Source organism: Etheostoma cragini, chromosome 14 (genome assembly GCF_013103735.1).
Source record: "Etheostoma cragini isolate CJK2018 chromosome 14, CSU_Ecrag_1.0, whole genome shotgun sequence".
Classification (NCBI taxonomy): domain Eukaryota; kingdom Metazoa; phylum Chordata; class Actinopteri; order Perciformes; family Percidae; genus Etheostoma; species Etheostoma cragini.
In genome coordinates, this window is record NC_048420.1 from 15,929,741 (window position 1) to 15,957,165 (window position 27,425).

Below are 27,425 nucleotides of genomic sequence, written 5' to 3' on the forward strand. Positions count from 1 at the left end.
CATCTCTGGGAACTCCTTCAAGACTGTTGGGAAACTATTTTAGGTGACTACCTCTTAAAGCTCATCAAGAGAATGCCAAGAGTTTACAAAGCAGTTATCAGACCAAAGGGTGGCTACTTTGAAGGAACTAGAATATAAGACATATTTTCACATGTGTTTATTGATAGTTTTGATGCCTTCAGTGATAATATACAATCTAAATAGTCATGAAAATAAATGAAACGCAATGAATGAGAAAGTGTGTTCTAACTTTCGCCCTTTACTGTGCTGTAAAAATAGGCTGATTTATATTTGCAAATAAATGTTGGATTCATGTTAAGACATTTACATTTTTTACAAAAGACTTAACAATAATGAGGTGCCCCCCTTGCAGTAACTTTGAGGACCCCTAGGGGCCCCGGACCCCCTGTTGAAGATCTCTGGCCTAGTTGCCCCTCACCAGGCCTAAGCCACTGGGATATATTTCGTAATGTAGGTAAAGTATATAAAGACGTTACAGTACTACAGTTACAATGGGGCGGCTCAAATTGAATCTTAGACATAGTCACATTTTCAAATCTTCAGTCGGCTTTTAGCGCTGATTCAAAATAGGGTCCCATCGAATCTGTTTAGCTTTTATTTTATTCTCAATCTTGCAATTCTGTCCATGATTCTGTTATCACAGAAACTATTGGGCCTTATAATGCTGCCATCAGTCTGTGACTGGCCCCAGCAAGGCCCTTGTCGAAACAAACACACTTGCCACATGTTTGGTGCTAGTTAGTAGGCAGATTTAGTTACCAATGGAAAACCCAGACCAGCTGTTATCTTCTGTTTGCAGTTTTTATGCTATGATAAGCTTATCTGCATTTCCCACTGGTTGTACCCCTCATTAATGGGTTGAATTTCTTGACATATTGTTAGACATAAGACACAAATAGTTTATGAGTTTATTGTTTACCTGGTATCTCAATAGCGATTTTGTTTCACGTAGGGTAAGGTAAATTCAACAGAAGTACTGAGAGCTGTTTTTCAAGAATTCAAAGTATGTATGTAGTTATTCATGTTGAATTCAGAAGTATGCCTCTATACACAGCCTTATGACCAATTCATGATTGTTGATGTTAGTGTGGATTAAATGGATTTCACTAATATACAATTTTATCGACTAATAATATGTACATTTTAATTGAAGAGATTGTATAAAACTTCAGCATTCATTGGCATGTAACAAGAAGCAACTGAAACATATAGTGGTCTCTTTTAAACAAAAAATGACATACAATGTTGAAACAATAACTAAAACGCTGCAATAAGAATATCAGGTGCAGCTCAAGAAGTGCACAAATGAAAGCATGGCTTTGGTTTTAATTAGAAATATATATAGGCCTATATTATAACATATTTAGTCTTTTTTCATTGGTCCACAGCTTGTTCCTGGGCGTCCTCTCTGCTGGTCCATGTTCAGGACGAGTTGTCTTTGCACTGACTGAGCACCTCTTGCATCTTCTGTTGGATGTCCTCAACCCTCTTGGTCCACTTCTCCCGCACTTCGTCTTCGTCATCCTCTGTAACAGCTGTGTAGGCCATGAGGGCGATGAGGCCCATGTGGAACAGGTGGGTGATGTGTGAACAGCGGCGCTCCATGATCTCCCGGTCTCCGTTGCAGTTGTCCAGGTACACCTTTAGCAGGGGTCTTCCAAACAGCAACTTGCTACCCATCACACCGCGGTAGTACACATCCAGGCTCATGTCACTCTTGTCCCTCTCATAAATCTTCTCAAAGGTCTTCATGTAGCGTTTGGTGTTGTCTGGATCTTTCTTCACCTGCAACACCATGTTGTTGAAGGCAGTGTACTGGTGCTTGATGTACTCCTCGTACTTGCCGTATGTTTCGTTTACCTCGTCGATGCGGATCTGCCTCAGGCATTGTTGGTTCTTTTCAGAGATGCTCTCCAGTTTGGTGTGAAGCGGCTGGAATTCCTTGTCTAGAGCGTGGCCCTCCTCAGTAATTAGGCCTTTCCGAGCCACCCCAACCAGGGACGAGACTATGCCAAAGATGGGGTCGATGGAGGAGGCAAAGGAGGACACCTTCTCTACGCAGAACAGCACCTTGACTGCAGTTTTCTTGATCTTCGCTGCATCAGCCATCACTACTGCTTTTCTTCTGCCACGTTAAGGTTCACAAAAAGTGAGTCTGGAAGCTGGAGAGATACCCAAAAAAACAATCACCATATGTTCAAAATACAATTAGTATAGTTTTAAAACTGAATCTGTACTCTACATGGGAGCTTCCGCTTCTGACCACAATCTAAAAGCTTTACCAAAAGAATTGGTCAAAGAGGGTCTCAAACGTTGCTTCTTTCTGCATTACCTTAAAAATTCTCTCCGGGGTGTTACTACAGCACAGATGTCACCAGCTGCTGCATACACGCCATATTGCAGAAGGTATCATCTTACAGTCTAATGTAACCAGCAACAGGTCACAATGAGGGTTCACGTTGTCTGCAGTGTTACACATAGATTTAACTAACATGTTGATGTTGCTTCTTTTGTCTGAATAGACTTAAACCCAAAGATATTTAGTTTAATATCACAAAAGATTTAAACCACTTGAAAGTGCTGGAACAAGTTGGTCTTTGGCATTTAAGCTTTAAAATATTACTTGAGCAATTAATCTATCATATTAATAGTTTCCTATTCATTTTTTTGTCAATTAATTAATCAACTAATTGTTGCAGCTAAAGATTAAATGTGTTTTTTGCCACTGAACAAAAGAATTAAGCATTTAGTTAAAAAAGAGCAAACATTGTTTAAAATAAAACACTTAAACGCAGTATTACAGATGACCTGTCAGAAATCTACAACTAGTTTTTGAAACCACAAACCCTAATTAATCTTTGCTGCATCCTTCTCATAGTTTTGACATTGATCATCCTTTTCATTGTTGTCCTGCAGGAAAAATAAACAGTGGGTGTGTCTTCTTAACATGTTACACAAGAAAGACTGGAAATAAACAAATGGTTCCATCTCGTGATCTTAAGATGGATATTCTCTATTCATTTAAATAACCTCCAGTGGTTATTTGGCAGCATTAAATTTAATTAAAGATGTGCTATTTTGTTTGCTTTCCAGCCTCTCTCATTTCCTGATTCCCAACCACACACGCAGATAAATCAACCATCTTTCACATTCTTTTTAACAGTCTTAGCTGACTCAGCTATCAAACAGAGTTTACACATCCTTCAGATCATAGATTAGAAAGCACTAAGGCAACAAATATTTACTCACCAGTGATAAAACTGTTGGAATCACTCTGTGTACTGAAGCCGTCTGACTTTCCTTTCTACCATTTTCCTTACTAGTCAAATAAGGACAGCCCCTTCCTGCCAAAGAGGGGAGTTAACACAAGGAAGTGACTCATGCATGCCGCGTGCTGATTGGATGAGGGAAGATCCTCCAGATAGACTGCGGCTGCAACACAGGCAGTGAATGACAGGATATGTTTTTCATTGTGTTGTTTTATTCACTGGTCCCCACACCTTCCAAACCAGTATGGGCAACCAGATACCACAGTGATTATTAGTATAGAAGTAGAACACAATGCCACACTTTACAACCAGGAAACAGGATCAGTTTTATGTCTGAGTATCACTGATAATGCCAGATTGAGACATTTAAACATATCTTTTAGCGGTTAAATTCTCAGAACACTAAGGATGTAAAGGGTCAGTTCTCCCAAATTACAGAAGATTAATTTTCTCACTTATAAAAGACAAGCGGATGGATTTGATTGGATTTGCCAAGGTTTCAAAATACAATGGAATTATCATTTTTTTGCTGTGTTCACCGCATTAAACATTACATTTGAACATTTTTCAAAATAGAATTTGCCTCTCATTTATACATTTGCATGGTCTGTGAAACTAAAATCTTAATATTCACAATAACCAAAATTATCTAATTAGGATATATGGTGCAACTGAAGTGTAAATGTAAACTGGAAATGAAATATAGCAAAACATATGTTTAAAACATTTGACAGCAACATTTCTTTCCGGGAACAATGTTACAGGTATCATATTAAAAGACAGAATAAGCTTGTGGCCCCATGGTGAATACATACATACAACATTCATAGCCAGGATTTCAGTGATACTGAGATCTTCAGTTATTATTCCCCCAGCACACATCCCCAAAAGAAATTATCCGCAATGCTAGAAAGTAATTATGCTAGAGAATTATTAAAAAACCTTTATTCATTTTTTATTGTTATTGTAAGGCTTACAGTACAAAGTAAACTCCACCACAGATCATTAAAACCCACAAATTCTTAGAAACAATTCCAAAGACATGACCTCTGTGTCCTCAATCAGAGCTACGGCCCAGAAGGTGTTCCATTTTTCTATTGCAAAGACATGCATAATGAAACTATGAACCACTTGGTCTTCATTATCACTTTTTTAAATTGGTTTCACACATTTCTCACATCCTTTTTCAAAACACTTAACACAGACCTAATAGAAAATGTACTTGTTTAGATTAACTTTGTTAACAAAAGAAATAGGTATTCAAAGCTGATAGAAATGACTTTCACAATTATGAATCTCTGATGCAAATGCGTGAAACTCCTTCGCACAACTCTTCAATCAACAATCGGTCTTAGACTAGGTCAAAACCTAGCCCAGGGCTGTTGTGGTCCAGTCAAAAAGAATGACATTACAGTATTTCTGCATTTGGGCGGCATTCTTTTTAGTTTTTTATGGTTAAGTAAGAATGCAGTAGAAACCTGTACTATAATGAATGTTCATTTTTTTCTACTCTTGGTGCTCAGTGTAAGTCTTACATGTCATACACATTCATTTTTGTACAGAAAAATACAATAAATAATGAAAACTCATTTATTTAAGGTCACTCTTTTTTTCTTTTTTAAAGGTAATTTAAGTAATTTAAATATGTGCAGGTTCCGAGTGCAGCAGGGTTGTTTTCTCTAGTAAGATCAATTTTGGAGGGAAAAATACCAAAACAATCCATGCATCCATTTTTTTGGCACATTCTATTACATACATGTGAAGTACAAACGAATGGCACATGCATAAAGCACAAATTAAGGTTAAACTAGTTCATATTGATAGCTGTATTTTGTTACCCATTGTGTAACTATTGATTGAAAGAATATATTCATTTGACCACGTGTTGTTTGAAAGAAATATTTGCTTTTGACGTATGTTAAAAAAAATTTTGTAAGTCATAGAGCATTAGTAGAGCAAACACATTTCATTTCAGTCTAGGACTGTTTGTTAACTGTTTTGAAAATGTAACTTTTGAACTTACAATGTGTTCTAGCAAATGAGAAAAAAATGTAAACAAAGAGAACTGTAATTATTCTGTATTTTTGTGCTGCTGATAGTAATAAAAACAATCAACTCTTTTTGTTTAAAACCTAATCTGCATGCATGCACTGAATCATGCATTTACTTTAAAACAGAAATATTAAAACAATGTTGCTACTGAAGCCAAAATAATTCAGTAATGAAAGTGCAGAAACAAGTGCAGTCGTGGCTTTCGTCATTTACGATACTGTACTATGATGAGCTGATTGACTATTTATCTTTGAACAGCTGAAGATATGAATTTTATTTTCCACCAAACTTGCAGGACCGTCTCTCTCTGTTTTTTTATGTTCTCTTGAAACTTCTTCCGGTTGTCCTCCCAGCCCTTGGTCCACTTTTTTCCGAATATCATACTCATCATCCTTTGGAACAGCTCTGTAGGCTCTGACTGTGGCAGGAAAAGGTAAGTGAATTCATATAGTACATTTCATACTAAAAGGTCATTTGAAATGCATTATTAAATGTTGAAAGCCTTTTGTACTTTCATACAAGCATACAAAAACCTAAAGCCAAGTTTTGAAGATGTATCACTTTGGTCCCATCTGGTGGTAGTATAAAGAATTACACTGTGGCACACTGCAATACATGACTGTCTCCTTCTCAGCTTCTTGTACCCCCAGGCACCTTACCTTAAATATTTATATTATGTCAACTTCACTAGAGGTTCTAACAACAAACAATAATTAAATGAATTGATGCCAAATCATTGACAAATCACTTAAGAGTATTGTTAATGCAGTTACTGATAACAGGATAATGGATAGTGTGTCACACATAGAAACACATTTTTATGGCCCTGCGTTGTTTACAGATGTGACCTGTGGCATTATGTTTTTATAAATTTGGAACAAACGTCCACTTAGATTCAAAGATGAACTGATTAGAATTTGTCGGTCAAAGGTCAAGGTCACTGTGACCTCACAAAACACATTTTTGGCCTTAACTCCAGAATGAATACTCTTAATTATGACATAATTACGCACAAATGTCTAACAGGATGCAATGATAAAGTGATGACATTTGATATCATAATTTTCTGCAAAAAAACGTTGTACTTTTCCGGCCGTAAATTAACATTAAAACTTAGGAACAGATGGGGAGACATTTGGTCACATACTGAATGGTGACATTAGTCTTGAAAATGTGATTGTTTAGATGTTTTGTGATGCCAGGGTAAAAATGTGTGTGAAGTAGTCATGTTTTGCCCAAAAATATGCTTAATACTTTTTATTAAATTCCTTCAAATTATTCACTGAGTCTGGACTTACATGGATGTTAACTGCTGGCAGATGCATGCAACCGCAAGGCGGTATTTCTAATTCCGTTTGCTTTACTGTTTATTTTATAGAAATAAATGTGTACATTTCTCTGATAAAAGTAAATAAACGTGATTAATTTTTTTTTTTAATTGGAGGAATTTCTCGCATGGACACTCTGTATATACAGTCTGTATTTACAGCTGACCAAATATTAAACAGGACAAGGACAAGTCCGTTATGTAATATTTGACGTCCCGCATAGTGATATGAGACAAAACAAAAAAAACATCTGCAGACTTTCCAATGTGCTACATTCACACACACGCACACACACACCAGATACACCAGATTCACTTTCCATGACCCCTCGGAGCTCAGGACTTAACACTGCCTCAGTCTGTAGACTCTGAGGGATACATTACTCTGTGCTCTGAGCTGTAATCCGCAGTACATTTGGCAGATAGTTTATCTGATCCGTGAGGGAGCTGCGGTCTTTCGAAACCATTGAGACAATTTGAAAAATGTACAGTCATGTTGCATACTTATTGGTTGTGTGGACCCCAAGAAGAAAAGTTGTTGTTTCTGGAACACCTAATGGCGACTCTAAATAAATAAATAGTGGGACAGCAGCTTCTTGCATCAGGTGGTAACTTTATTTTTCTCATCCATCAATCTGCTTGCAAAAATGTATAATTTAATTATTTCATACCATCATTGTAAGTTAATGCAATACCTTTCTTTAGAGTGCAGCCAATGTTTGTTACAATAACACAATAATAATACAGATGCAGGAACCATTCAAAACCCCAGACTACTTTCCCACAACTTTATTTATTTTTTGTAGTTTTTGCAGTTGTATCGTTATGTTAAGTTTTTATGTTAGGTTCAAGTCAAACAGAGCCAGATGTTTACTAGATATTAACATTAAACCTAATTTTATGCATAATGGCTTTTTGTGTTATGTGCTTTTTCTTTATGATTTTTTATAACCAAACCAATTGAATCTGTATGGGAAATTTGAGACGTATTAATATGACATAATTACAGAAAGCTAAATACTTCTTGTTGGGTATTTGATATTCCCAGTGCTGAGTGTTTCTGTAATTTGGTTCGTTTTTCTTTATATAATTCAATTAAATATATGGCCAATCATAGCAGCCAACAAAAACTGATATACTGCTACATTTCCTTTAGTATAATGTATTCTTAAAATAGCCTTTTATATGCGAAAACACTTGTGTAAACTTTACTATACTCATATCTAACCCAAAACTTAGACAGAGAGCATTGTATATCAAAGTTAATTTTTACTAGTGAACACAAGGAGACGGTTTCCACTCTACAGAATAGTACAGAAAATGCCCAACTAGAAGCTCTCTACAGCTGCTTATTTATACAAAGTGGATGTTAATACAACGCCATAACAAAGTCGATGTTGTCAGTATATCTCATTGGGTCTGGGAATCTCCTCTACCTGCTCTGCCCCCAGAAACATCCTGTGCCTTTCACAAGGACAGATGATGGCTCCATGGTTATCTTGTTTAGAGTTATTAGTACAACATGGTATTCGGGTAGCTTATGCACAACGTAACACTTTTAATAATAATCAGAGGAAAAAGTATATTTTTATGGGTGAGTCTAATAACAAAGACTATCTATCTATGTATCATAACATATGACATTTTTCTAACAAAACAACACTATCTCTATTGAAATTCTTACTTTTGTATTGACACACATCTTATCAATATGTGGCCTACTTTTGAGCTTTCACTAACGGTGGGAAAAGATGCACCTGTAGTCAATGCACGTAGACAAGTCCTTAATGATGTGGTAGCTAAAACAAATTATACAAGTAATAAAGTAATTTTTCTGACAAGATTCAAATTGGAATTTGAAATCTTTTTAGCCTTTTACACTTACAGCAACTCTCCGAACAGTTTTTTATTTATTAAATAAGACTATGGCAATGTTGCAGAAAGGCAACAACGTGGTCTTAAAGAAACCTTTAACACTACATTCACTAATTTATTGGATTCATTTTGATTTCACTTGGTTTTTTGCTGTTTCTGGACCACAATAAATGAGGGATGTGATCAGATGAATAGCCCTGACTCACATAAACACTTTAACTCCCACCCCTTCTCTGTTGGGTAGAGCTCAGCTGCTCCTCTATGGTATTTCCCACAATAACATCCCAGCTCGACACACGGACTCTGTCATTTTGCCTCTGAACCCCTCCATTTCTCTCTCTCTCTCTCTCCCCTCTTTCTGTTCTGAGGCACCCGGACCGGACGGAGGACCAACACCTTCTGGTTTCAGGTACAAACTGTCTGGAGCGGACCAGAGCAGCACATCAAAACAAAACATCAGCAGGTTTGACCAAGCAGCCATGGATTATTTGGTTCAGTTTTGGGATTAAAAAGGTTTAAACCTGCCATTGAAATGGCCTGGAGGGGTTAGCTGAGGTCGACCTCAGCTCAGAATGGGATCGAATTGTTTCCACTGTTTGTTTGTTTTTTATATTGGCCGGCAAGTTTTTTCTTTTTTTTTTAGTAATAGGCAGGTGCATGGAAGCTTGAGAGAATTAGAGCTGATGGGAAATTTAGTTTTACTATCATCCACTCTGTTTTATTTCAACAGATATTGAACAAATATTGATTTATTAAAGTGGTTACAATGTACTCGCAGTTTCCTAGACGACAATAACATGACACTGTCATTATAAACAAGTCATAAACGGTTGTGACATAAAGCTGTAAATTATGGTTATTGTTAGGGTTAAGGTTAGGGTTCATGCGTCATGACTGTGTCATGACAGTGTCATGTGTGTGTCATGTGTTCATGGCTGCTTCATGTCACTCTTATGTAGAAAACTCAAAGTGTTACCATTAAAGTTCTAGCTCTTGTGCAGCCTGTCTGTCCTAAATGTACAGTCTGTTTTGATTATTGATCTCATTGTTCTGTTAACCAGTTTAGTGATATTTTATTAATAAATATATTATTCTAGCACTTGCTGATTAAATGACCATCCTCTTGGCTAGTTTGTAAAGTTACATTTAATTATATGCTGACCTCAGTTGTATTTTTCTTGCTTATCATCAGAACTAATCAATCAATGATGAGCGGCATCAGAGGACGTGCAATGAAAATGCAGAAGCTGTTAATTGAGCTGATGGTGCTAGTGGGGTGAGTAAACTGAAAAAGGTGCCAGATTGATAATTCTGACACACTAAACATTATTGTATTCATTCACATACATTTTAATACAATTCAATTTAGTACAACTTTATTTATCTTTACACCACAGCTTTTCACTCAACAAATACAACAAATACATACATCACGAATAGGAGAAATAGGAAAAAACATTGTTAATTACAAAGCTAAAACCAACAATGGCTATAATTGAGTGTAAATTTATTTCATTTGCATTTCTGTGTTATGTTTTATATGAAATTCAGTTTTTATTATCATTTATTTTTACTTGAGTAACAATCAATAAATCCAACAGCTTTTTTACACATAAATATAACTATCGCCAATGTGGACAGTTACACACCCACATCATGAACAATAAGACTCCAACCTTTGATATTCTCTGTGAACAAGAAAAGTCTCCTGTGAAAACCTGAATTATTTACTACAAAGACTATGCCTCTCTGTTATGTTTTAGAGCCATTGGTTTAAGTTCTGGTGCCATTCAGAGGCCTGACTATGATGACACACCTAACCCGGAGTTCCTCAACCCGTCCTGGATGGCCAGCATCCCCGATGATCAGTCTCTGTCTGAGGTCACCATCCCTGGGACGCACAACACCATGGCCCTGTATGGAGGTGTGTATGCTGAGTGCCAGACCTGGAGCTTGTCCTCCCAACTCCGAGCCGGCGTCCGCTTCCTTGACATCCGTGTCCGGCACATTAAGGGAAACCTCACCATCCATCACGGGGTTGCCTATCAGCGGGCACACTTTGGCCATGTGCTTGAAGGTGTGGCTGACTTCCTTCGAGAATATCCCAGTGAGACAGTGCTGATGCGTTTGAAGGAGGAGTTCAGTGAGACCAATGACATATACGGTGCTGCCGTGGACTACATCGATCGCTATGCCCACTGGGACCTGCTATGGCACAGCCGGCTTGTCCCGACCATGAGAGAGGCCAGAGGGAAACTCATTGTCCTGCAAGACTTTTCCGGGCCAGACTTAGGGATGCGTTATGGTTCCCTGGACATAGCTGATCACTGGAAGGTATAAAAATGTATTATTTAAACATTTTCGATTACATGTTCCCAATAAATATCACCAAACAGGCAAATCAAAAGAAAAGGGAGAAAAGAAAAGAAGAAGAAACTTACAAGGTTGATAGATTGTTAAATGTTCCAGTTGAGCCCAGAGTAGGATGCTTTAGCTAATTGAGTTTAGGGTGTACTATTACATCCTCCAAGCATGTATAAACTGAGGGGAATCAGTTGTCAAGCAGTGTAGAGCGGTCAAAGGGTTAGGATCACCAACTGTGCAATGTACATTTGAAAAGATACGACAACCCCTTGGCAAACAGGACCAAAACATGGCAGTGGGTGCTCACAATAGAAGCAATTCCTATCATGTTTGTCGGTTATTAAACATTTGATATTTCCTGTAGATACCCACACTACTGCATTTGGAGGAGAAGTGGCAGAGTGTCTATAAACATCTGGAGGCTGCACCTGTAGGAAACAAGGCCCAGATCTTTCTCACCTATAGCAGTGGAGCGGGCGTGTTTGCGTACCCCAGAGCCGTCGCTCAGCGCATCAATGCACAACTCTATGGCTACCTGAGGGCCAAGACGGACCTGAACCAGCGCTTTGGAATCATATGCATGGACTTCCCAGCTGCTCCTATTATTCAAATGATCATTGACTTCCAGCTGAAAGATGTCACAAAGACAAGACGGGCCTTTAACGTGGTACATAGCAAGGGTTTGAAACATACAATTTCTTCACTGAGAAAGAAGATAATCAAATAAAGTATGAGGGAACAGTAGAACAGGCATATTCCATACAACTAATGAGGCATCATTATACACCAAATACTGCAGTTGTAGCTCGGATTTAATAGTTGCAACCTTACTACGTAACTTTTACTGGAACAAACTAGATTCAACCTTGGATAAACCGTCTCATTTTGTGTTGCGTCATTCACTGAAGATACTGGAAACAAAATAAATGCCAAATAAAAATGAAAAATAAAGTTTTTTTCAGGAATACACTTCAGTGAACAATACGTTATAACTGCTGTTTTGTTAATATACAATACTGCTCTGGCTCGTTGAGGTGTGAGGTGGTAGCCAGCAAGCGTGTCAATCTTTGTATCACAAACACAAGTTTAACTGTCACACAACATGAGACACATTCTTAATAACATTTTAGCTTCTCTTTATTGTCTTTGTGTGGTTTCCTGTTACCTTTTTTTAAATCATTTTACTCAATACTTTTTAAAGGCCCACTTTACAAGGTTTTTAGGAAAGAGAACTCAACCCATTTTACTAATCATTGTCTGTCTGGTTACAGGTCTTGGGGAGTACTACTACATATGCAGAATCTGCGATCTGTTCATTTTGGCAAGAATCCAGATATTAGAATGAAAACAAGCAGGAAATTGGCCATCACGGTTTACCTGTTTAAAACTCATGAGCTTTATTTCTAATGATTTCATCAATAATTCTTTTGGCTTTTACTTGTTTGTTCAAAACCAACCATTGAAGCAAGCCTTATTTGAAATGAAAACATAGGCCTTAATTGATGTTTAACCAACTGCACAGAAAATTACAAAAAGAAAAGATAAAATGTGTGATGCAAGTGCACCCTGTGTATTTATTAGCACACTGATGAGAGCTGATAATACATTGTTTCCTTTCTGTGTAACTGCAAGTACATCACATTGTCTTTTTAGTGCTGGATTGCATTAATTGACCGTCTTGCTGGACAATGCAGTCTGAGCAATTCATTGACCAATGAATTTCAAAATGTAAAATTTCAGAAAAGTGTGCTTTGCAAGAGAAGTAGGACTTCTTGGGACTGGTTTGTAGCTCAAACCACTCTTTGCATGCAGATAGTTTCAGATAACAGATTTTTATCATTATTTCCTCCTAGTAATGAACGCAGAGAGTATTGCGAAACGGTTGTTGAAATGCGTTGGCTTGAAACATTATGTCTTAACATCCTGCCCAAACAGCAAAGCATGTTACGAAGTGACTAAAGTTAACTCATGCTACACTCATTTAGTTAATACTGGAAGAGGAAAAAAGGCTTTAAATTGTCTCCATTCAGAGCTGGACAGGTATGGTATCACAATGCTGCTGAAATTCTCTTCCTTTTGATGTTTGTGTATAATAATGACTTGACCTCTTTACTGCAGACATGAACCCGTCTCCACAGTCTGAAGTCAGGCCTCAGAGTGCCGTGCTGATTTCATCACTTGGTTAGAAGGCTTTTCTCCATTGCACTTCTGCCTGCCTTCTGCCTTAATTCATGTTTTACTGTTATACACATCCTTGACTCTCTCTCTCTTCTGTTCTCATAGTTGTGATGAATATTATTTGGTGGATGGTTATGATTGCAGCCATTGGTTTGGGTGGGTTTACTACCGTTTGATCTTAGCAACAATTCCCTGATTTTTGACAGCAAGCAGTATGTTTTGTGGACTTTTTCATAATCCTTCTGTTAACATTGACATTTTTTTCTGGTTCTGGATACCTGCTTCATAGGGGTTACACATCTGAACAGTTGTCCATTACAGCCCAACATCCCCATTTACCTCATAGTGCTGGGAACGACCAGCCTCCTCTCTCTGTCTCTGACCTACACCCGGGCCATCCCCGGGGATGGCGTTGTCTCCATCATGTGCTCGGCCTGCACGGTCATCCTGCACCTCTTCAGTTTCTGCTGGTTCATTGCAGGTGGGAGGAAATGTCATAAAGATGTTGTGTTTATGCCAAGATAAATCTCTCTGGTCTCTACATGCTTGCATGGAATCCAACAGTGTTGTAAAGTAACTAAGTATTTTAACTCAAGTTCTGTCCATCAGTATTTCACGGAATGCATTGTTATACTTCTACTTCAATACAATTTAAAACACATGCAATGCTTAGTTTAAAGCCCCTCTTAAGTATTTATTCACAACATCAAATTTCAAGGCATGTTTTCAGGGGTTTTAAAGTTAGACAAAAAAACACTCAAAATCTCAAGTAGTCTGTTCTGCCAGTGCTGTGTAAGTGTGGTTTTATCAAATTTAATGATTTGATTGACAATGGCCAAACAACCCACCAACTGTCATCAAAATCTGATTCAGATGTTATTAAATCCTGATCCTGTTTTTCCCTCAAGCCTACTTTAAACCAGTTAAAACAGCTCAGACAGAACACCAAACAGTTTGTGTTCATGTTGGACCAGATCACTCATGTTAAATAGCTGATTGAGAATATACATTTTCAGGGAATTTACTTTCAGTTTAGTTTGTATTCGTAACTCTAAATTAAATTAAAATGTTCCCCCACAGGCTCTATCTGGGTTTATCCTGTCTATCCCCCCATCTACACACCTGGAACATCTCGATCCTGCCACAGGACAACCTACCAGTTTGCCTTCATTATCACCACCTTAGTGTGGGTTGCTATGGCTTTCATCTTCTTCTGCGGATGCTGCTTCGCTCTGCTGACCTGCTGTACCACTGTAATTGCGGGACGCAGATTGATACCCAGCCGTTTTAGTTTCTATGGTGCAACAAGTGATTCTCAACCCACTGCTGGTGATGTGTGATTTTAATTTTTGTCTTCAAATGTCTAAGGAATGTACATTGACAAGAGTGGAACTTTTTCCCAGATTATGACAGTCCTGCTATGGTAGGTATATTTGTGTTTTTTGCTAGTGGAAGCTTATATTGATTCAGCATTGAGATAGATTATAAACTCTTATTGGTAGTGTGTTTTTATATATGTGTGTGTGTGTGTGTGTGTGTGTGTGTGTGTGTGCGTGCGTGCGTGTGTGTGTTAAATGTCATTTTCTGCAGAGGAATAACTTTTCTTGATTGCACCACTAAATATGATATTATTATAACAATATAGTGTGCTAAATGGCTTGTAAATAAAAGTTTGATATGTTGTTTGCGTGATTTAATTGTGTGAAAAACACTTCCTATATTTCACATAACTGATGTTTTTAATAAATCTGTGGTACTATTAAGCACTCAAGGATTGTTTGGTTGTCTTGTCTGTGCTAAGACAAAAGTGTGTAGCTCTTGAAACATGGGAAACGTGATGTCATTGATACATTGTGGAATAGCCTCCATCACAACATCAAAAGGGAAAAGAACCCAAACCACTGAAGGTTCGCGAAGACAAGACTCTCAGCTGGTGTTAAAGTGCTTTATAATAGGGCACATTGTATGCATTTTTGGTGGATGAATTACATATATAGACCCATGTACAACCTATTGCACAGGCTACTGAATGCAATGATGAATTGCTGGCTATTTCTTTCTCTGCAATCCAGAAAGAGTAACTTATTGCTACAGCATTTAAAAAAAAAGTACAGAGACCAAAGATAAGCTTGTTTCCTATTTGTTTTTGTTATGTCATGAACCATGGTTATAAATTGACCATAACCTATTAAATGAATTGCATTTAAAATGTAAACATATTCAGTACACACAGAGAAGAAAACTACCGAACAGCCTGAACATTCTGATTGAGTCACCTTAGTTTCATTTTTACAAAACAGATTTTGACATTTTCAAACGTGACCACTTTTAGTTCAGGCTTTTTACGCGACTACTAATTCAGACGGTGGGGTCCTTTTACGTCACACAAACAACTCCAGTTAGCTTGTAGCTAACATACATGCTGCTGTTATTTGACCGGTGATTGAGGAGTAATTTAATGTTGGATGTGCCTACGGCCAGACAGCATTGAACTTCTTGTGATTGATCTCATATGAATAATTGAAAGTGGTGAATTACGGTCTTAATGAACATGTGGAGCTCAGGCCGCCGTGTCCTTCAAGACCTGCTCAGCCAGCCGGCTGTCAGGACCTTCTCTCTGAGTCCTGCTCAGGTAAGTGTCTCTGCACTTTTTTAATCAAAGTAATACATATTCTGCCAGGGTTTGAAACTGATTTAACTCAGGACCGTGATTAATTAATCTGTTGATTATATATTTAAGTCTATAAAATATCACAAAGTAGATAAAAGGATCCGTCATATCTTCCCTGAGTCTTTGTCTATAAATCCTATATTTGGTCAGACCATCAGTCCAAAACCCTAAGATATTTAATTCGCCTAAAAGTGACACAAGCACCCTGCAATATATTTTAGAATTTACCGTATCAACACATTGTCAGCGTCAATCGATGTGATCTTTAAATAAAAATAGCTGTCTTTGCAATATTCTTTTATATATGACATTTTACAAACAGATCGTTGTCAGTGGTAAAATCTAAAGAGCTGGGTCCATAAGAACATCCTGGCCCACCTTTTCTTACCCTTTTCTTACTGCTGTCCTGCTGGAGAGCCATACAAACAAAGATAACGAACCCACATGCACAACTAACATACACTGACGTTTGGTGACGGCTACAAGACATAATACAGAAATAAAGTGTGTGCTGGAGATTCACTCAACATAATGGAAAGCTTTATTCTGAGTATTACACAATAAATCTAATTATTATTTTAACCAAATTTTATCTGCATAAATCGAAGGTTTTGAAAAAGAAGCCAAGGCTCTTAGTCTTAAACAATACATTGCCTCCATTTCCACCTGTACAAACAAGATAGCTGTTAGATCATATGACCTCTGTAAGCTTTACAGAATATTTGTATGAAGCGTTTTGCTTATTTTTTTTCTTTGTTTTTTTCTTTAGTAACCCCCTGGCTCTTTTAGAACATAGACATCTGAGATGTACAGTATATGTTTCTTTCTACTGTCCGTATTGTTCAATAAAATTTGAATATAAAAAACAAAAAGTGTGTGCTGGATGTTTTCCACAGAATACAGTTGTGGTGGAGCGCTGGTGGCAGGTGCCCTTATCTAAAGTAGGCAGTCCGCCAAGGCTTCACCCTCGAAGACACAGAATCTACAAGTTGGTTGAAGACATCAAACATGCTCCCAAGGAGAAAATGGAGCTCATCCTGACTCAGACAGTACCCAGTAAGGATCTACAACCCTCAACGGATCACATAAACCTCAGACTTCAGAGCTGTACAGGAAGAAAATTGTTTATTTAATTTAATTTTTGTTGCACCAGTGGAAGTCGTTATTAAAATGGCGTTGTCCTTACAGAGCTCGGTGGACGAGGAGACACTGTGTTCGTGAGAAAGTCTGTCGGCAGAAACAAGCTGCTGCTCCAAGGCCTCGCTGTGTATCCATCGCCAGAGAACAAACAGATGTTTGCTGAGGAGTTAAGAGTGTGTACTTCATTTTAAGACATTAATGCCATTATGCCATTTATGTCCCCACATATTGGATAGCAATGTGTAGCTGTTAATCATTGTCACCTTGTTTCAACAACAGCTTCTGCGTGAGGGGAAGCCAGAGGAAAGAATCCAAACGCGCACTGGACAATTGGTGCGTTATCTAAAAGCATTTAATTGTTTTCAGATTTTTACTACTTAGGTCCTATGCTGGAGTCGAGAGATGGAAGGAACAACATTCAGACACCTGTCAGTTTTTTAACAAAGGTTTCCTGATGTTTTTTTTTTCTTCCATACAGACAGTGGAGTTCCTTAAACGCTCCAAGTTAAAGATATTGAAAATGCCCTCTGATGAATTCCAGCTCACTAAAGAGGTTGTCCGCAGGCAGTTTCAAAAGAAGGTACAGCCGTCCTTTTTTTCTCTTCTTATTGACTTTTTTGACATCAAGTGCTTCTGCACTTACTTTATGTCAAACAGGACAAAGATGTCTGAATATAAAATTCATTGTTTATTTACTTTAATAAAACTTTTCCTTAGCTGGGAGTTGTTGTGCCACCTCATGCACTCACTTTCCCATTTGAGTCAGTCAAGGACTCCGGTGACTACTGGTGTCAAGTTACGGTAAGAAATGTTTTTTTTAGTGCCTCACATGCATAATTTTATTATCAAACATTTGCAGCAAGTGTAGCTCCACACTATGGATGTGTTTTTTGTGGTTAGTAGAAATGTATTCCAACCAACTAGTGTTAAAAATGTTAAACGTTGAGTTTGTTTACAGATGGGTACTGCATGTTGCAAGAAAAACACATGTTGATAGTAGAGAATTACCTTGATTCTTAACGTTTTGTTACTATTTCTCCATCATGTCACCCTCCCACACCCGGAAACCATTAAAAACCTCATTAAACAGAAGCAGCTTAAGCCTGTTATTCTACCAAAGACCAGACTACTTACATTCAGTGTTGGGCAAGTTACTTTTAAAAAGTAAGTAGTTACAGTTACTTACAAAAAGTAACTAAATTAGATTCTCAGTTGCAAACTATAAAAGTAACTGGTTACTTCAGAAAGTAACTGTTACTTTCAAGTACATTTTTAAATGCTCAAATGTGACCCTATCTCCATCCCTCTTCAATGGAACTAAAAAAAATGTGCATGTTCAATTATTTATGATAAATCTGAATAATATAATAAAATGGACACTTAATACATTATTAACAACCTGTACACAAATCTAAAGTATTTTAATGTTGCTGTGGGACCAAGTGAGAGTATGCCATGTATGTAGATATTATGTCTAGTGGATCGACACAAATAACAACATAGATGTTTTGGAACTTTTGAAATGTATTGCCCCTCAACAGGCCAAAATTAAATAATGCTTGTCTAGCACTGTAGCAAAATAAATTGTGTGTGTGTGTGTGTGTGTGTGTGTGTGTGTGTGTGTGTGTGTGTGTGTGTGTGTGTGTGTGTGTGTGTGTGTGTGTGTGTGTGTGTGTGTGTGTGTGTGTGTGTGTGTGTGTGTGTGTGTGTGTGTGTGTGTGTGTGTGTGTGTGAAATTAGCTTTGGAGTGAGTAGCCACTCTAGAGTCATAGTGCCTATGTTTTCTGACCAAGGTGGGAAATCTTTAGCAGTAAAAGTCCCCCCTCTCCTTGACTTCATAACACCTGTCTCTCGTTGACTGGCTCCCTTGTGTTGTTCGTTGTGTGTCCGAGTATGCATGCTTATGAACACCCGCCTACACGTCTGATTAAAATAAAAAACAGCTTAATTTATAGAAACGCGCAGCATTTTTAGGCAGTACCAGCGTTAGTAAAATTGAAAGAGTAATAGTAAAATAGTAACGCAGTTATTCCCATCCCTGCTTACATTATGTAATTTTCTCTTTCAGGTTAATGGAATGGACACAGTTCGCATCCCCATTTCACTGGTGCCATATGAAGACCCGTCTGCAAGTTATCAGCGACAGTTGAAAACGAAAATGCAGCAACAACAGGCAACCACAGACGCCTCAGAACCTGCCGCTGAGGAGGTTTCTGTTGCTGCTGAGGGGGAAGCTGCTGCAAAGCCCTTTTCTGATGCTACAGTGGAAGCTGAAGCGGGTAAAGACTCTGGGAGTCAAGTTAGTGAAACTGCAGCCTTAGCAGGAGTCCCTGCTGATCAAGATGAAACTGCAGCAAGTACACGGATGAGTCAAGAAACAACAGCACCACCAAGTGACAGCCCGAAAAAAGATGACTCCAAATGAACATGTATATGGTTTACCTATAATACACATTATACATGCACAAAAACACTTGTCTGCGTCATTATTAAATTATTTACAATTACAAACTTACAATTACATGTGAACTCTAAATTATAGTTTGATAAACTGCTCTTTTGTAATCTTACCGTATGTCTAACATAGCAGACGTAACGAAAGACTACCCAGTTGTATTGACCCAGGAAAGACAAATATTTATTAATTTTAACAGCACAACATGCATAACAAAATTATAGTATAAACAAAAAAGGTTTTCCCCAGTATTGCCGTCAAACATGGTGGTCACTAAAATTGAAATGTCAGTCCCTAATACAGTTTTATGCTTTGTTAATCGTAACATGAGATCAACGTTAAGATAATTAAATGGATATGTAAATAACTAGGGAGTGCTGTGAGAGTATTTTAAAGAAATGTTATGTCATCCAAACACCCTTTGCACTGTCCAAGGTGTGGAGGAAAATAAAAAGCTGGAGCTCGCACAAGTAGCATTCAGTCTGTGAGTCTCTAAGTTATGTGTGAGGATATGTCTTCAGACTGTCAGCTACTTGTGTCGGGCTGCCAGGTGTATAAATACTCTCGGACACAAGCTCTACATATTTATGAAATATGGAAGCTATATTTAAGGTATGTTGCTGCCACACAGAGATAAAACATATGAAGCTCTCTACAGAATTCATGTGTCTTGATATACAGTGTATTTAACAACTGGACTCACAACTTAACATTTTTATTCTATTTTCTGCTTGAAAAACTTAACACATTGGAGGGTGAACTTCTAATTGCTTTTTTAAAGGGGGAAATAATTAGAGCCTGAATAAATGTCCGTGCTTCAGTGAAAAGCCATTTAAAAAGCTTATTTGCTGAATGGGAAAGATTGATGCAAGGACGATATGCACATTAAAGAGAGAAAGCAGAAATCTTCAATATTTTTCAAAGATGAATAGATTGGCAGTATTTTTGTATCTCCACATTAAACAGTTTATAGCAGTTTCCCTTAAGTTTTTTTTATTCTGTCTCTCTCGGCAGAAAAAAAGCCACATACACAAATTAATTTTGACGGCAGAATCTTCCTAAAATTGGAGCAGCAAAAAGAAAAAGCTACAGCCTCCTCTCAACCACCTAAAATAAAACATCAGTTTGAAATGAATGTGATTGCCATTTAGGGCGTCTTTGAGAGGCTAAATGGGCTACCTCACTGCCAATAGCACAGTACTGAAAAGTCATTGGTATTTAGGAGAAAATTCCTCAATCTTTAAGATGCATGCTGGACACAGCCAGGTATAAAAACTAAGTTCATGTTTCATGTTAAAATCTGATGCTTCTCTGGCCTGATGGTAGCTTAAGAACCGGCTGAAAGTGAAATGCATGTGTGGTTCTCTGGCAATTTATTTATGCCAAACATCCTTAGAACAGATGTAGTAGCAGGTATGCTCTTTCCAGACTTTAAAGTTTTCAATTTAAAACCATAAAGTAAATGAAACAAAAAACAAATAAGGATGAAATACAAGCAACTTGGACAACTTTTACATCCTTAATTTAATGATTACGAGCAACTGCAGCATATGCATTCCAATATCACCTTTATTTTACATTACAAAAGTTGTTGAATCAACGTATAAATATGTATTGCCTCACAGCTTTTGACGGACTCCGGTTCACTTCTCTGCGTCAACATTTTACTAACATTTGTGTAATTGCCAGAGAACCAAACCTGTTGTAGAGTCATCTGTATTAATAACAAAAGGATTCACACATCAAGGTTTGCAATGAATATGCATACATGTTCAAAGGAAAACATTTACTGTATAATGGCCACTCGAGGGTCACTCTGCCAAGGGTTTATTTGTATGTACAGAACCTACATTAACTGTAAAAGGAATCGGCTGTGGCTGGATTTTCCGTACAGAAGTTACACCTTATGAAACGGTTGACCAAAAAAACTACTGATTATAATTCAACATAAATACAGGAGGGCAGGAAAGAAAATCTGTATTACAGTGTGTATAGTTTCTTCCCGAACAAGTTTCCCTCATTGTGTAGGGAAATCTGGAAAGCTCTACTCTACTTTCTGATGCATGGTGTCCACACAGCACCAATAGTCCACAGTATGACATTTAGAAACCATATTTGGCCTGTGTCTGCCGGCGGGTTAGCTTGTTTTCTGCCCAACTGTTCTTCAGCTCCAGCTCACGTTCCTTTGCCTGTGAAAGAAAAGTATTGTGTAAGATAGGAGAGGAAACCAGATTCAGTGTTGACAGTGTGGGATGTGCACACTGTATGCAATTCTAACTATGGGGTTCAGACTAGCAGAGATATCAAAGTCTGCTTTATTGTCAGTTTCTTCACATGTCAAAACATACAAAGAAATCAAAATTGCGTTTCCCTCTATCCCACGGTGACAAGACATTTTTTAACCAATTTAGTCCACAGAAAAACATAACATTCAAGTAAACAATATTTAAAAAATAAGAACATATATACAATGAGGATAATAAGAGCAGCAAAATTTGAGTTAAAAATGTGCAATTATGCATACAGTCGACAGTCAATGTAATGTGCAGATATCTGGGAGGAAACCTGCTTTTAGAGATGCAAAAACACAGACAAAATGTGAGCTATAATAACCAACCAGCTTAACAATATGAAAAAATCCCCACCCTGTGCACAATTCTGATTACCATCCAGGGTGTGTAAAAATAAAACATCCAACATGATTGTATAGCCAATTACTCTCATTGTTAAACAAAAAGCTACAGGCAAAGTTAACAAAAGTGGCAACTATGTTTAGCCTGTTTGAATGCCTCGTGTAGGCTCGCCATCTTGCAGCAACACAATGTTCGATGTTTGTTTTTATACAAAACAAGCATGGCGGCCACCAACTTGGAGCTGAATGTGTTGGTTGGTACAGAAACCCCATGACTCACACCATGCTCTGTATCACTTTCAAAACAACTTTTGCCAGGTCGGTCCACTAGAAGCTCTTTCCTTAGCAACAATATATTCTGTTTGTTTGTGTCTGTCAAAAGAACTGTAATGTAGCCTTTTAAAGACTACACAGACGTCCCCACAGACCGTGGCAAACATGATGAGATGACAGAATTTACATTACATAAATATGTTAAAGTAGAGTATGGGCTTTAGCAGCACTCACCTGGTGAATGAGATAGGTTATCTGATGCTTGCGTCGCTGTTGTCCTGTAGGCTGTTCTCCTTTTTTCTGCAGAAACAAGAAAAGTGGATGATACGAAATAGTATGTGTTGTAGTGTCATTTCTTAGCAAAATGGGCTAAGACTTGAGATCTAGTCAGATCACCTTGCTGAAGGACTGACGGGCCTGCTTCTCTTCCGTCATGCTCTTGGTCATCCACTGCTGGTTGCCACTGAGCTGGTCGTCCCCCTTGATCTCCAGAAACTTCACCTCCTCTTTGCCCCTATTCCGTTTCCCTTGCAGCCGCATGAACTGAGGAACAGACAGAAAATGCTTATATCAGCTAAAGAACGTTTTTTTTAACCGGCAGCTGCTCAAATTATCAATAATTAGCCCTATGTATTAAGTATGGAGTTAAATAGCAAAACAATATAGATAGAAGAAGCAGCAAACTTCTAACCGCTTCATCATCAAACATGGCAGAGTTGCCAGGCTCTTCAGTCTCTGCTGATTCCGCATCAGGATCTTGGTAGTATGTCTCATTATAATATCCCTGTCAAAAGAGAAAATGTTGGGATGTCACTTAAAGTAATGTTGCATTTCCATTGGTTTCTCTATAATGTTTATAGTTGATCATAGGACTGGTTGATTTTGTGATTTGCGTCAGGAGACCTCGGGCTTTCCCGTAACCGGTAATGTGCTGGGATGCTGACAGCCCTTCTGTGCTGACTAATGGATACTGTACATGGTTAATGTTTCTGTATGGCAAAACAAGGATTTCACTGCAAAACCTCGACAGACCTGAGGCTATAAAGACAAGACGTTGGCTCTTTAGCCTCCATGTATATTTGTTGGTATTATTTATGAATGTTAAGGTGCTCTACTTGTATTTGTGAGTGTGTGTACACTGTAAACAGTATCTGTAGCATGTGACTGGATGATGTGCAGGTGAATGCATGCCTCAATCAGTCATTTAGTAAAGGCTTCCATGAATGCAATCAGATCTGATAAACCGAATAAAATAATCCAGCATTAACAAGAGGGCTGTAGAACTGGATTGGGTTTTTGTTAACGTATTCACACATACTTCAGTTAATGTAATTACTCAAGTAAATTTGAATCTTAGGCCACTGACATGTATGTTTATAGTATGAAATACTTTGAGTCATGATTACCTGAGGGAGAGCTTCTGGTCCTGCCATGGGCTGTTCAAACTGAGGATATTGACCTCCCCATGCACCAGCTCCCTCATGGTTCCCTCCAAAGTCGAGAGGGGCATCTGACTGACCCAGCTCATCTGCATCTACAGGTGCTGTTGCATCTGCAGATGTGGGTGCAGGTGCGGTTGCAGGTGCAGGTGCAAGAGGTTCTGCGGGGACTGATGGCTCAGGGTCTAAGATTGGGATGACTGAAGGGAGAGGCTGGGAGCTCTCACCCAGAGAAAAGTAGTTCTGTGGGGTGATTTCCTCCTCGTTATCCTGGTCGTCAGTGGCTATTTGTCTAGCCAGCTGCAGGGCGGCTGACTTTGCAGCAGCTTTGATTGCAGAGGGAGACGCACTAGAACCAAGCAGACCCTGAGCTGGTGTCCCCGGCTTGGGCCCTTTGGGTTCTTGGCGCTTGGTGAGTGTGTAGGGAATCAGGGGTCTTTCAATCTCCTTTCTGGTCAGGTTTTTGGGTTGTGGTAGAAGGGAGGAAAGGCCTGAACCCTGGAAGAGGGAAGATATATGTAGGGAAATGTCATATGTTGGGCATCCACGCTGAGCAAGCTCTGTTTCAAACAAAATCAGGGCTGGGCGATATGGAGAAAATCAAATATCACAATATTTTGGACCAAATACTGAAATATTTATACTGCAACAATGTTGTAGTGTTGACTTTTGATGCTTTCCCAAAATATATATACAATGAGATTTTAGATACATAATCATCAGAAATGTAGATGTAATGACTAAGTGGGAAAAGGCTAATAACAGTTACAGTCTGGTACGTTCAGAAAATGACATCAATTTACTCTACTGCAGCCTATAAAACCAGGAAAAGACCCCACCGCCATGTTATAATATCCGAAATCTGAGACGATCGCTAGTGTAATATCACGATCATAATATCGATATATTGCCCAGCTCCAATGGAAATTATATTCTAAACTGGTATAAGTGTTGATTAAAACCAGAAGAACACTTTGAACGTGTACAACAAGAAAAACAGAATGCTTATCCCCAACAGGTAAGCATCGCTTTAACGTCATGTGTTCAGAAAATGTTGGTAATGTTTGTTTTTAATCTTGAGGTTTTACATCTTTTTGTAATAATGTTAAATATATTTTTTTGTTCTCGGTCTTTGTGAACTAGCTAACGTTGGATATTAACTCCACACCGACGTGTAATGCTTTGTAATGTAGTTTTGCCTTTAAGATAATTTGTTGTGTGTCTCTAAATTTCTTTCCTTAATATTTAGTTTTTATACTTGTTTGTGTTTGTGTTACTGTGTGTGTGTGTGTGTGTGTGTAGGGTAACTATGCATAAACCATCTTCAATAAAACCAACCCGGGTAAGAGCAACAATTGAGGTGACTGAATGTAACCGCAGACAGTGAATGATCCTCTTACCTGAGGATGTAGTTTCTTCTTTGCTGGTTCATCCTCATCATCATCAGAGTCTGACTGCGGGCAAGAATTAGATTATGAATTACAACCAGATTAAAATCCACAGGAGCTATATATAAAATCAAACGTTTGTACACAACTCAGCACTCACATCCCGTCTCTGGATCTGTGGTACCGAGATCTTGACAGGCTCTGTTCGCTTCCTCGGCTTTGGCAGACTAGAAAATAAGACTCCTTTAGATGGCCGAGGATCTGGGTCATAGTTTGACGTGTTGTCCCCTGCTGAACAGTTCGCTTTTGTCTCCTTTCTTGGCCAAACGTTTCCTCCTGCCGATACAGGCGTCTTAGGAGCAGGCAGGAGTGAGAAGAGCCCTCCTGTGCTGACTTTGCTCTGTGGTGCGGAGTTTTCTTCTGAGTCACTATCATCACTGCTGCCATAGGCGACTAAAGACATGTTTGCTGCTGATATTAAAAAGGATTAATCTGCAAGAACTCGTGGACATGGATAACCACTTTCCCTGGATTTGGTCTCAAGATGCCGTAATCACACTTTTCAAAAAAATCTTACTTCAATTAAAAGGTACGAGAATCTTAGATAATAATAGCCGCAAAGACAATGAAATAATTACGAGTGGGGCTGTAGTAACAAGAACACCGCAGGTTAAAAAGAGTGCCTCACGGTAAGCTCATTGCATGAACGGATTGTCCCAACTTCACAGCGCTAGCTAACGTTAGCTAGGCCGCCGCAGCAAACGTATTAGCTAATTGGCACTTTCCTGCTTCGTCAAACTAAATTCGTCTCAGATTTGTTACTTCACATAATACGACATCGGATGGTGCATCGGGTGTGATTAAACAGCACAAAACGGAGCTTTGTTAGTCCCTAGACTCCATCAAAACATTCGCCTCGATCGTTCATGATCATAGAAAAGGCAACTGCGCAGCTTTCTGCGCAGCCTGTTTCTTCTTCTTTTATTTATTACAAATTGGTAAACAACTTCAGGGCATTAACGCCCCTAACGGACCAAGTGTGTATAACCATTGACTGTAATTTGTAGCTAGCCCATCAATTTAACGTAATAAAATCTAATTCAGCAGCAAATATTTTATTAGTATTATAAGCCAATTCCAGTATTATTTAGACATAACCCTATGTGTTTAAATTTGACTACATTTTAGGCCAACAAAATCCTATAGACACGTGCCCCATTTTATTCTTGCTTGTTTGAAGAAGGCTTTGAAACCCAATTTAGAACTTCAGATTCAACAATAAAAATCACAGAAAGGATTATTGAATGACTGAATAAATAAAACACAAAAAGCCCAAGTAATTTAAAAACGCAGTTCTGGTCAAACGTTTCAAAGGTCAAACAAGGGTGCCAAGTCTGTTGGCATAAAACGCAGTCGGATCCTTTCTTTAACTGTCTATGGTCGTCTCCCGTCTGCCCAAGTCAGTCAAACAAAAGTGCAAAAAACGAAAAACTGAATCTCTCTAGACCAAGTAAAGACAGAGCATGCTGTCGTCAGTTTGTTTTCATCAGAGTGTTGATAGTAGTCAAAAATAAACCTGTTAGACACTGGTCTAGTATCATTAACTCGGATCAGTTGAGTCCTACTAGAATTCAATCTAAAATGTTAAGAGCGCCACACACCAACCTCTTGCAACATTAACTAATATAGTCTTAGCCATCTTAGCTGCAAAAAGCATTATAACTTACAATTTATTTTCGTTGGCAAAAACAACTCCACAAGTCAACTCAAGCAACTCAGCCGGAAGCTTGCAGACCATTGGATTCACTCAAGAACTTCCAAGTGTTCGATGACCCGTGAGTTGTGGGTGAAGTTATGGATCTCACAGCGACTGACTCAAGGAGCTTTCCCGAATTTGTGTCTGGAACTGGAGATGGACAAGCCAGAGGATTTAAAAAAAAAAAATTAGTTTGGCTCATTCATGCCCAGTTCCACATGTTGGAGGAACTTGCCAGACCAAATATCCAGCGGTGCAACAGCAACTAACGTGATTATATAACGTCTGATGGTCACACTGTGCTTCTTCACAACAGGTAAGCTCTTTGTTTCTTTTATTATTTCAGTGTTTTGGTTCCTTTCTCTGAATTTGTACAGGAACTCTTCCGTATAATTAACTATGTCATGTTTTTGTTTATAATTGCAGGGGAAAGCTTCAAGTGTCTTTCAATTCTGTTTCAAATGGGTGTCTCCACAATTCTGAAAATCGTTCCTAAAACCTGTGACGCCATCTACCAGGTCTTAAGAGAGAAATACCTGAAGTTATGTGTGATAAACTGTATCTTGTGTCAACATCAGTCAATGA

The 27,425-nt window shown here is 38.3% G+C and overlaps 5 protein-coding genes and 1 long non-coding RNA gene across 10 annotated transcripts; 4 read left to right on the plus strand and 2 right to left on the minus strand.

Moving 5' to 3' along the window:
* Positions 1 to 920: 920 nt before the first annotated feature.
* On the minus strand, positions 921 to 3,398 carry rpz2 (rapunzel 2). Its single transcript, XM_034892700.1, has 2 exons — positions 3,271 to 3,398; positions 921 to 2,183 (listed from the first exon to the last, which is right to left on the minus strand). The coding sequence occupies exon 2, from the start codon at positions 2,128 to 2,130 to the stop codon at positions 1,444 to 1,446; it is 687 nt and encodes a 228-aa protein (XP_034748591.1). The 5' UTR covers positions 2,131 to 2,183; positions 3,271 to 3,398; the 3' UTR covers positions 921 to 1,443.
* On the plus strand, positions 2,889 to 4,763 carry LOC117957118. The gene is made up of 2 exons (XR_004659442.1): positions 2,889 to 3,002; positions 3,345 to 4,763. It is a non-coding gene; the product is annotated as an uncharacterized LOC117957118 (long non-coding RNA).
* Positions 4,764 to 5,757: 994 nt separating this feature from the next.
* si:dkey-266f7.9 (uncharacterized protein LOC100006223 homolog) lies at positions 5,758 to 11,887 on the plus strand. Of its 3 annotated transcripts, XM_034892744.1 has the most exons (5): positions 5,758 to 5,775; positions 8,913 to 9,007; positions 9,737 to 9,820; positions 10,308 to 10,878; positions 11,273 to 11,887. In XM_034892744.1, exons 3-5 carry the CDS (start codon positions 9,750 to 9,752, stop codon positions 11,633 to 11,635), a joined length of 1,005 nt encoding a protein of 334 aa, XP_034748635.1. In that variant the 5' UTR covers positions 5,758 to 5,775; positions 8,913 to 9,007; positions 9,737 to 9,749; the 3' UTR covers positions 11,636 to 11,887. The 3 variants fall into 3 exon arrangements, with proteins under 3 accessions (XP_034748635.1, XP_034748633.1, XP_034748634.1); XM_034892742.1 differs by lacking the exon at positions 5,758 to 5,775 and having other exon boundaries at positions 8,801 to 9,007; XM_034892743.1 differs by lacking the exon at positions 5,758 to 5,775 and having other exon boundaries at positions 8,817 to 8,953.
* An 869-nt stretch (positions 11,888 to 12,756) lies between these two features.
* On the plus strand, positions 12,757 to 14,522 carry LOC117956876 (transmembrane protein 272-like). The gene is made up of 5 exons (XM_034892188.1): positions 12,757 to 12,948; positions 13,027 to 13,089; positions 13,192 to 13,242; positions 13,376 to 13,567; positions 14,167 to 14,522. The coding sequence occupies exons 2-5, from the start codon at positions 13,029 to 13,031 to the stop codon at positions 14,424 to 14,426; spliced, it is 564 nt and encodes a 187-aa protein (XP_034748079.1). The 5' UTR covers positions 12,757 to 12,948; positions 13,027 to 13,028; the 3' UTR covers positions 14,427 to 14,522.
* Positions 14,523 to 15,445: 923 nt separating this feature from the next.
* Positions 15,446 to 19,507, plus strand: mrpl9 (mitochondrial ribosomal protein L9). 2 transcript variants are annotated; one of them, XM_034892214.1, is made up of 8 exons: positions 15,446 to 15,718; positions 16,654 to 16,813; positions 16,946 to 17,070; positions 17,177 to 17,230; positions 17,376 to 17,477; positions 17,615 to 17,698; positions 18,966 to 19,169; positions 19,206 to 19,507. In XM_034892214.1, the coding sequence occupies exons 1-8, from the start codon at positions 15,632 to 15,634 to the stop codon at positions 19,320 to 19,322; spliced, it is 933 nt and encodes a 310-aa protein (XP_034748105.1). In that variant the 5' UTR covers positions 15,446 to 15,631; the 3' UTR covers positions 19,323 to 19,507. The 2 variants fall into 2 exon arrangements, with proteins under 2 accessions (XP_034748105.1, XP_034748104.1); XM_034892213.1 differs by having other exon boundaries at positions 18,966 to 19,362.
* A 1,350-nt stretch (positions 19,508 to 20,857) lies between these two features.
* prcc (proline rich mitotic checkpoint control factor) lies at positions 20,858 to 26,058 on the minus strand. 2 transcript variants are annotated; one of them, XM_034892212.1, is made up of 8 exons: positions 25,245 to 26,056; positions 25,097 to 25,150; positions 23,836 to 24,194; positions 23,664 to 23,793; positions 22,949 to 23,041; positions 22,654 to 22,800; positions 22,492 to 22,557; positions 20,858 to 21,541 (listed from the first exon to the last, which is right to left on the minus strand). In XM_034892212.1, the coding sequence occupies exons 1-8, from the start codon at positions 25,545 to 25,547 to the stop codon at positions 21,455 to 21,457; spliced, it is 1,239 nt and encodes a 412-aa protein (XP_034748103.1). In that variant the 5' UTR covers positions 25,548 to 26,056; the 3' UTR covers positions 20,858 to 21,454. The 2 variants fall into 2 exon arrangements, with proteins under 2 accessions (XP_034748103.1, XP_034748102.1); XM_034892211.1 differs by having other exon boundaries at positions 23,664 to 24,194; positions 25,245 to 26,058.
* Positions 26,059 to 27,425: the final 1,367 nt, after the last annotated feature.

What these genes read in the sequence shown, in the direction of transcription:
- si:dkey-266f7.9 (XM_034892744.1), top strand. Translation starts at nt 9,750, where the DNA reads ATGATGAGCGGCATCAGAGGACGTGCAATGAAAATGCAGAAGCTGTTA. An exon ending in GAGCTGATGGTGCTAGTGGG is followed by an intron (nt 9,821 to 10,307) that starts GTGAGTAAACTG and finishes GTTATGTTTTAG; the next exon opens with AGCCATTGGTTTAAGTTCTG. An exon ending in ACATAGCTGATCACTGGAAG is followed by an intron (nt 10,879 to 11,272) that starts GTATAAAAATGT and finishes TATTTCCTGTAG; the next exon opens with ATACCCACACTACTGCATTT.
- prcc (XM_034892211.1), bottom strand. Translation starts at nt 25,547, where the DNA reads ATGTCTTTAGTCGCCTATGGCAGCAGTGATGATAGTGACTCAGAAGAA. An exon ending in CACAGATCCAGAGACGGGAT is followed by an intron (nt 25,151 to 25,244) that starts GTGAGTGCTGAG and finishes TCTTGCCCGCAG; the next exon opens with TCAGACTCTGATGATGATGA. An exon ending in CCATGTTTGATGATGAAGCG is followed by an intron (nt 22,801 to 22,948) that starts GTTAGAAGTTTG and finishes TCTGTTCCTCAG; the next exon opens with TTCATGCGGCTGCAAGGGAA.
- LOC117956876 (XM_034892188.1), top strand. Translation starts at nt 13,029, where the DNA reads ATGAACCCGTCTCCACAGTCTGAAGTCAGGCCTCAGAGTGCCGTGCTG. An exon ending in GATTGCAGCCATTGGTTTGG is followed by an intron (nt 13,243 to 13,375) that starts GTGGGTTTACTA and finishes CCTGCTTCATAG; the next exon opens with GGGTTACACATCTGAACAGT. An exon ending in TTTCTGCTGGTTCATTGCAG is followed by an intron (nt 13,568 to 14,166) that starts GTGGGAGGAAAT and finishes GTTCCCCCACAG; the next exon opens with GCTCTATCTGGGTTTATCCT.
- rpz2 (XM_034892700.1), bottom strand. Translation starts at nt 2,130, where the DNA reads ATGGCTGATGCAGCGAAGATCAAGAAAACTGCAGTCAAGGTGCTGTTC.
- mrpl9 (XM_034892213.1), top strand. Translation starts at nt 15,632, where the DNA reads ATGAACATGTGGAGCTCAGGCCGCCGTGTCCTTCAAGACCTGCTCAGC. An exon ending in CCTGACTCAGACAGTACCCA is followed by an intron (nt 16,814 to 16,945) that starts GTAAGGATCTAC and finishes TTGTCCTTACAG; the next exon opens with AGCTCGGTGGACGAGGAGAC. An exon ending in ACTACTGGTGTCAAGTTACG is followed by an intron (nt 17,699 to 18,965) that starts GTAAGAAATGTT and finishes TTTCTCTTTCAG; the next exon opens with GTTAATGGAATGGACACAGT.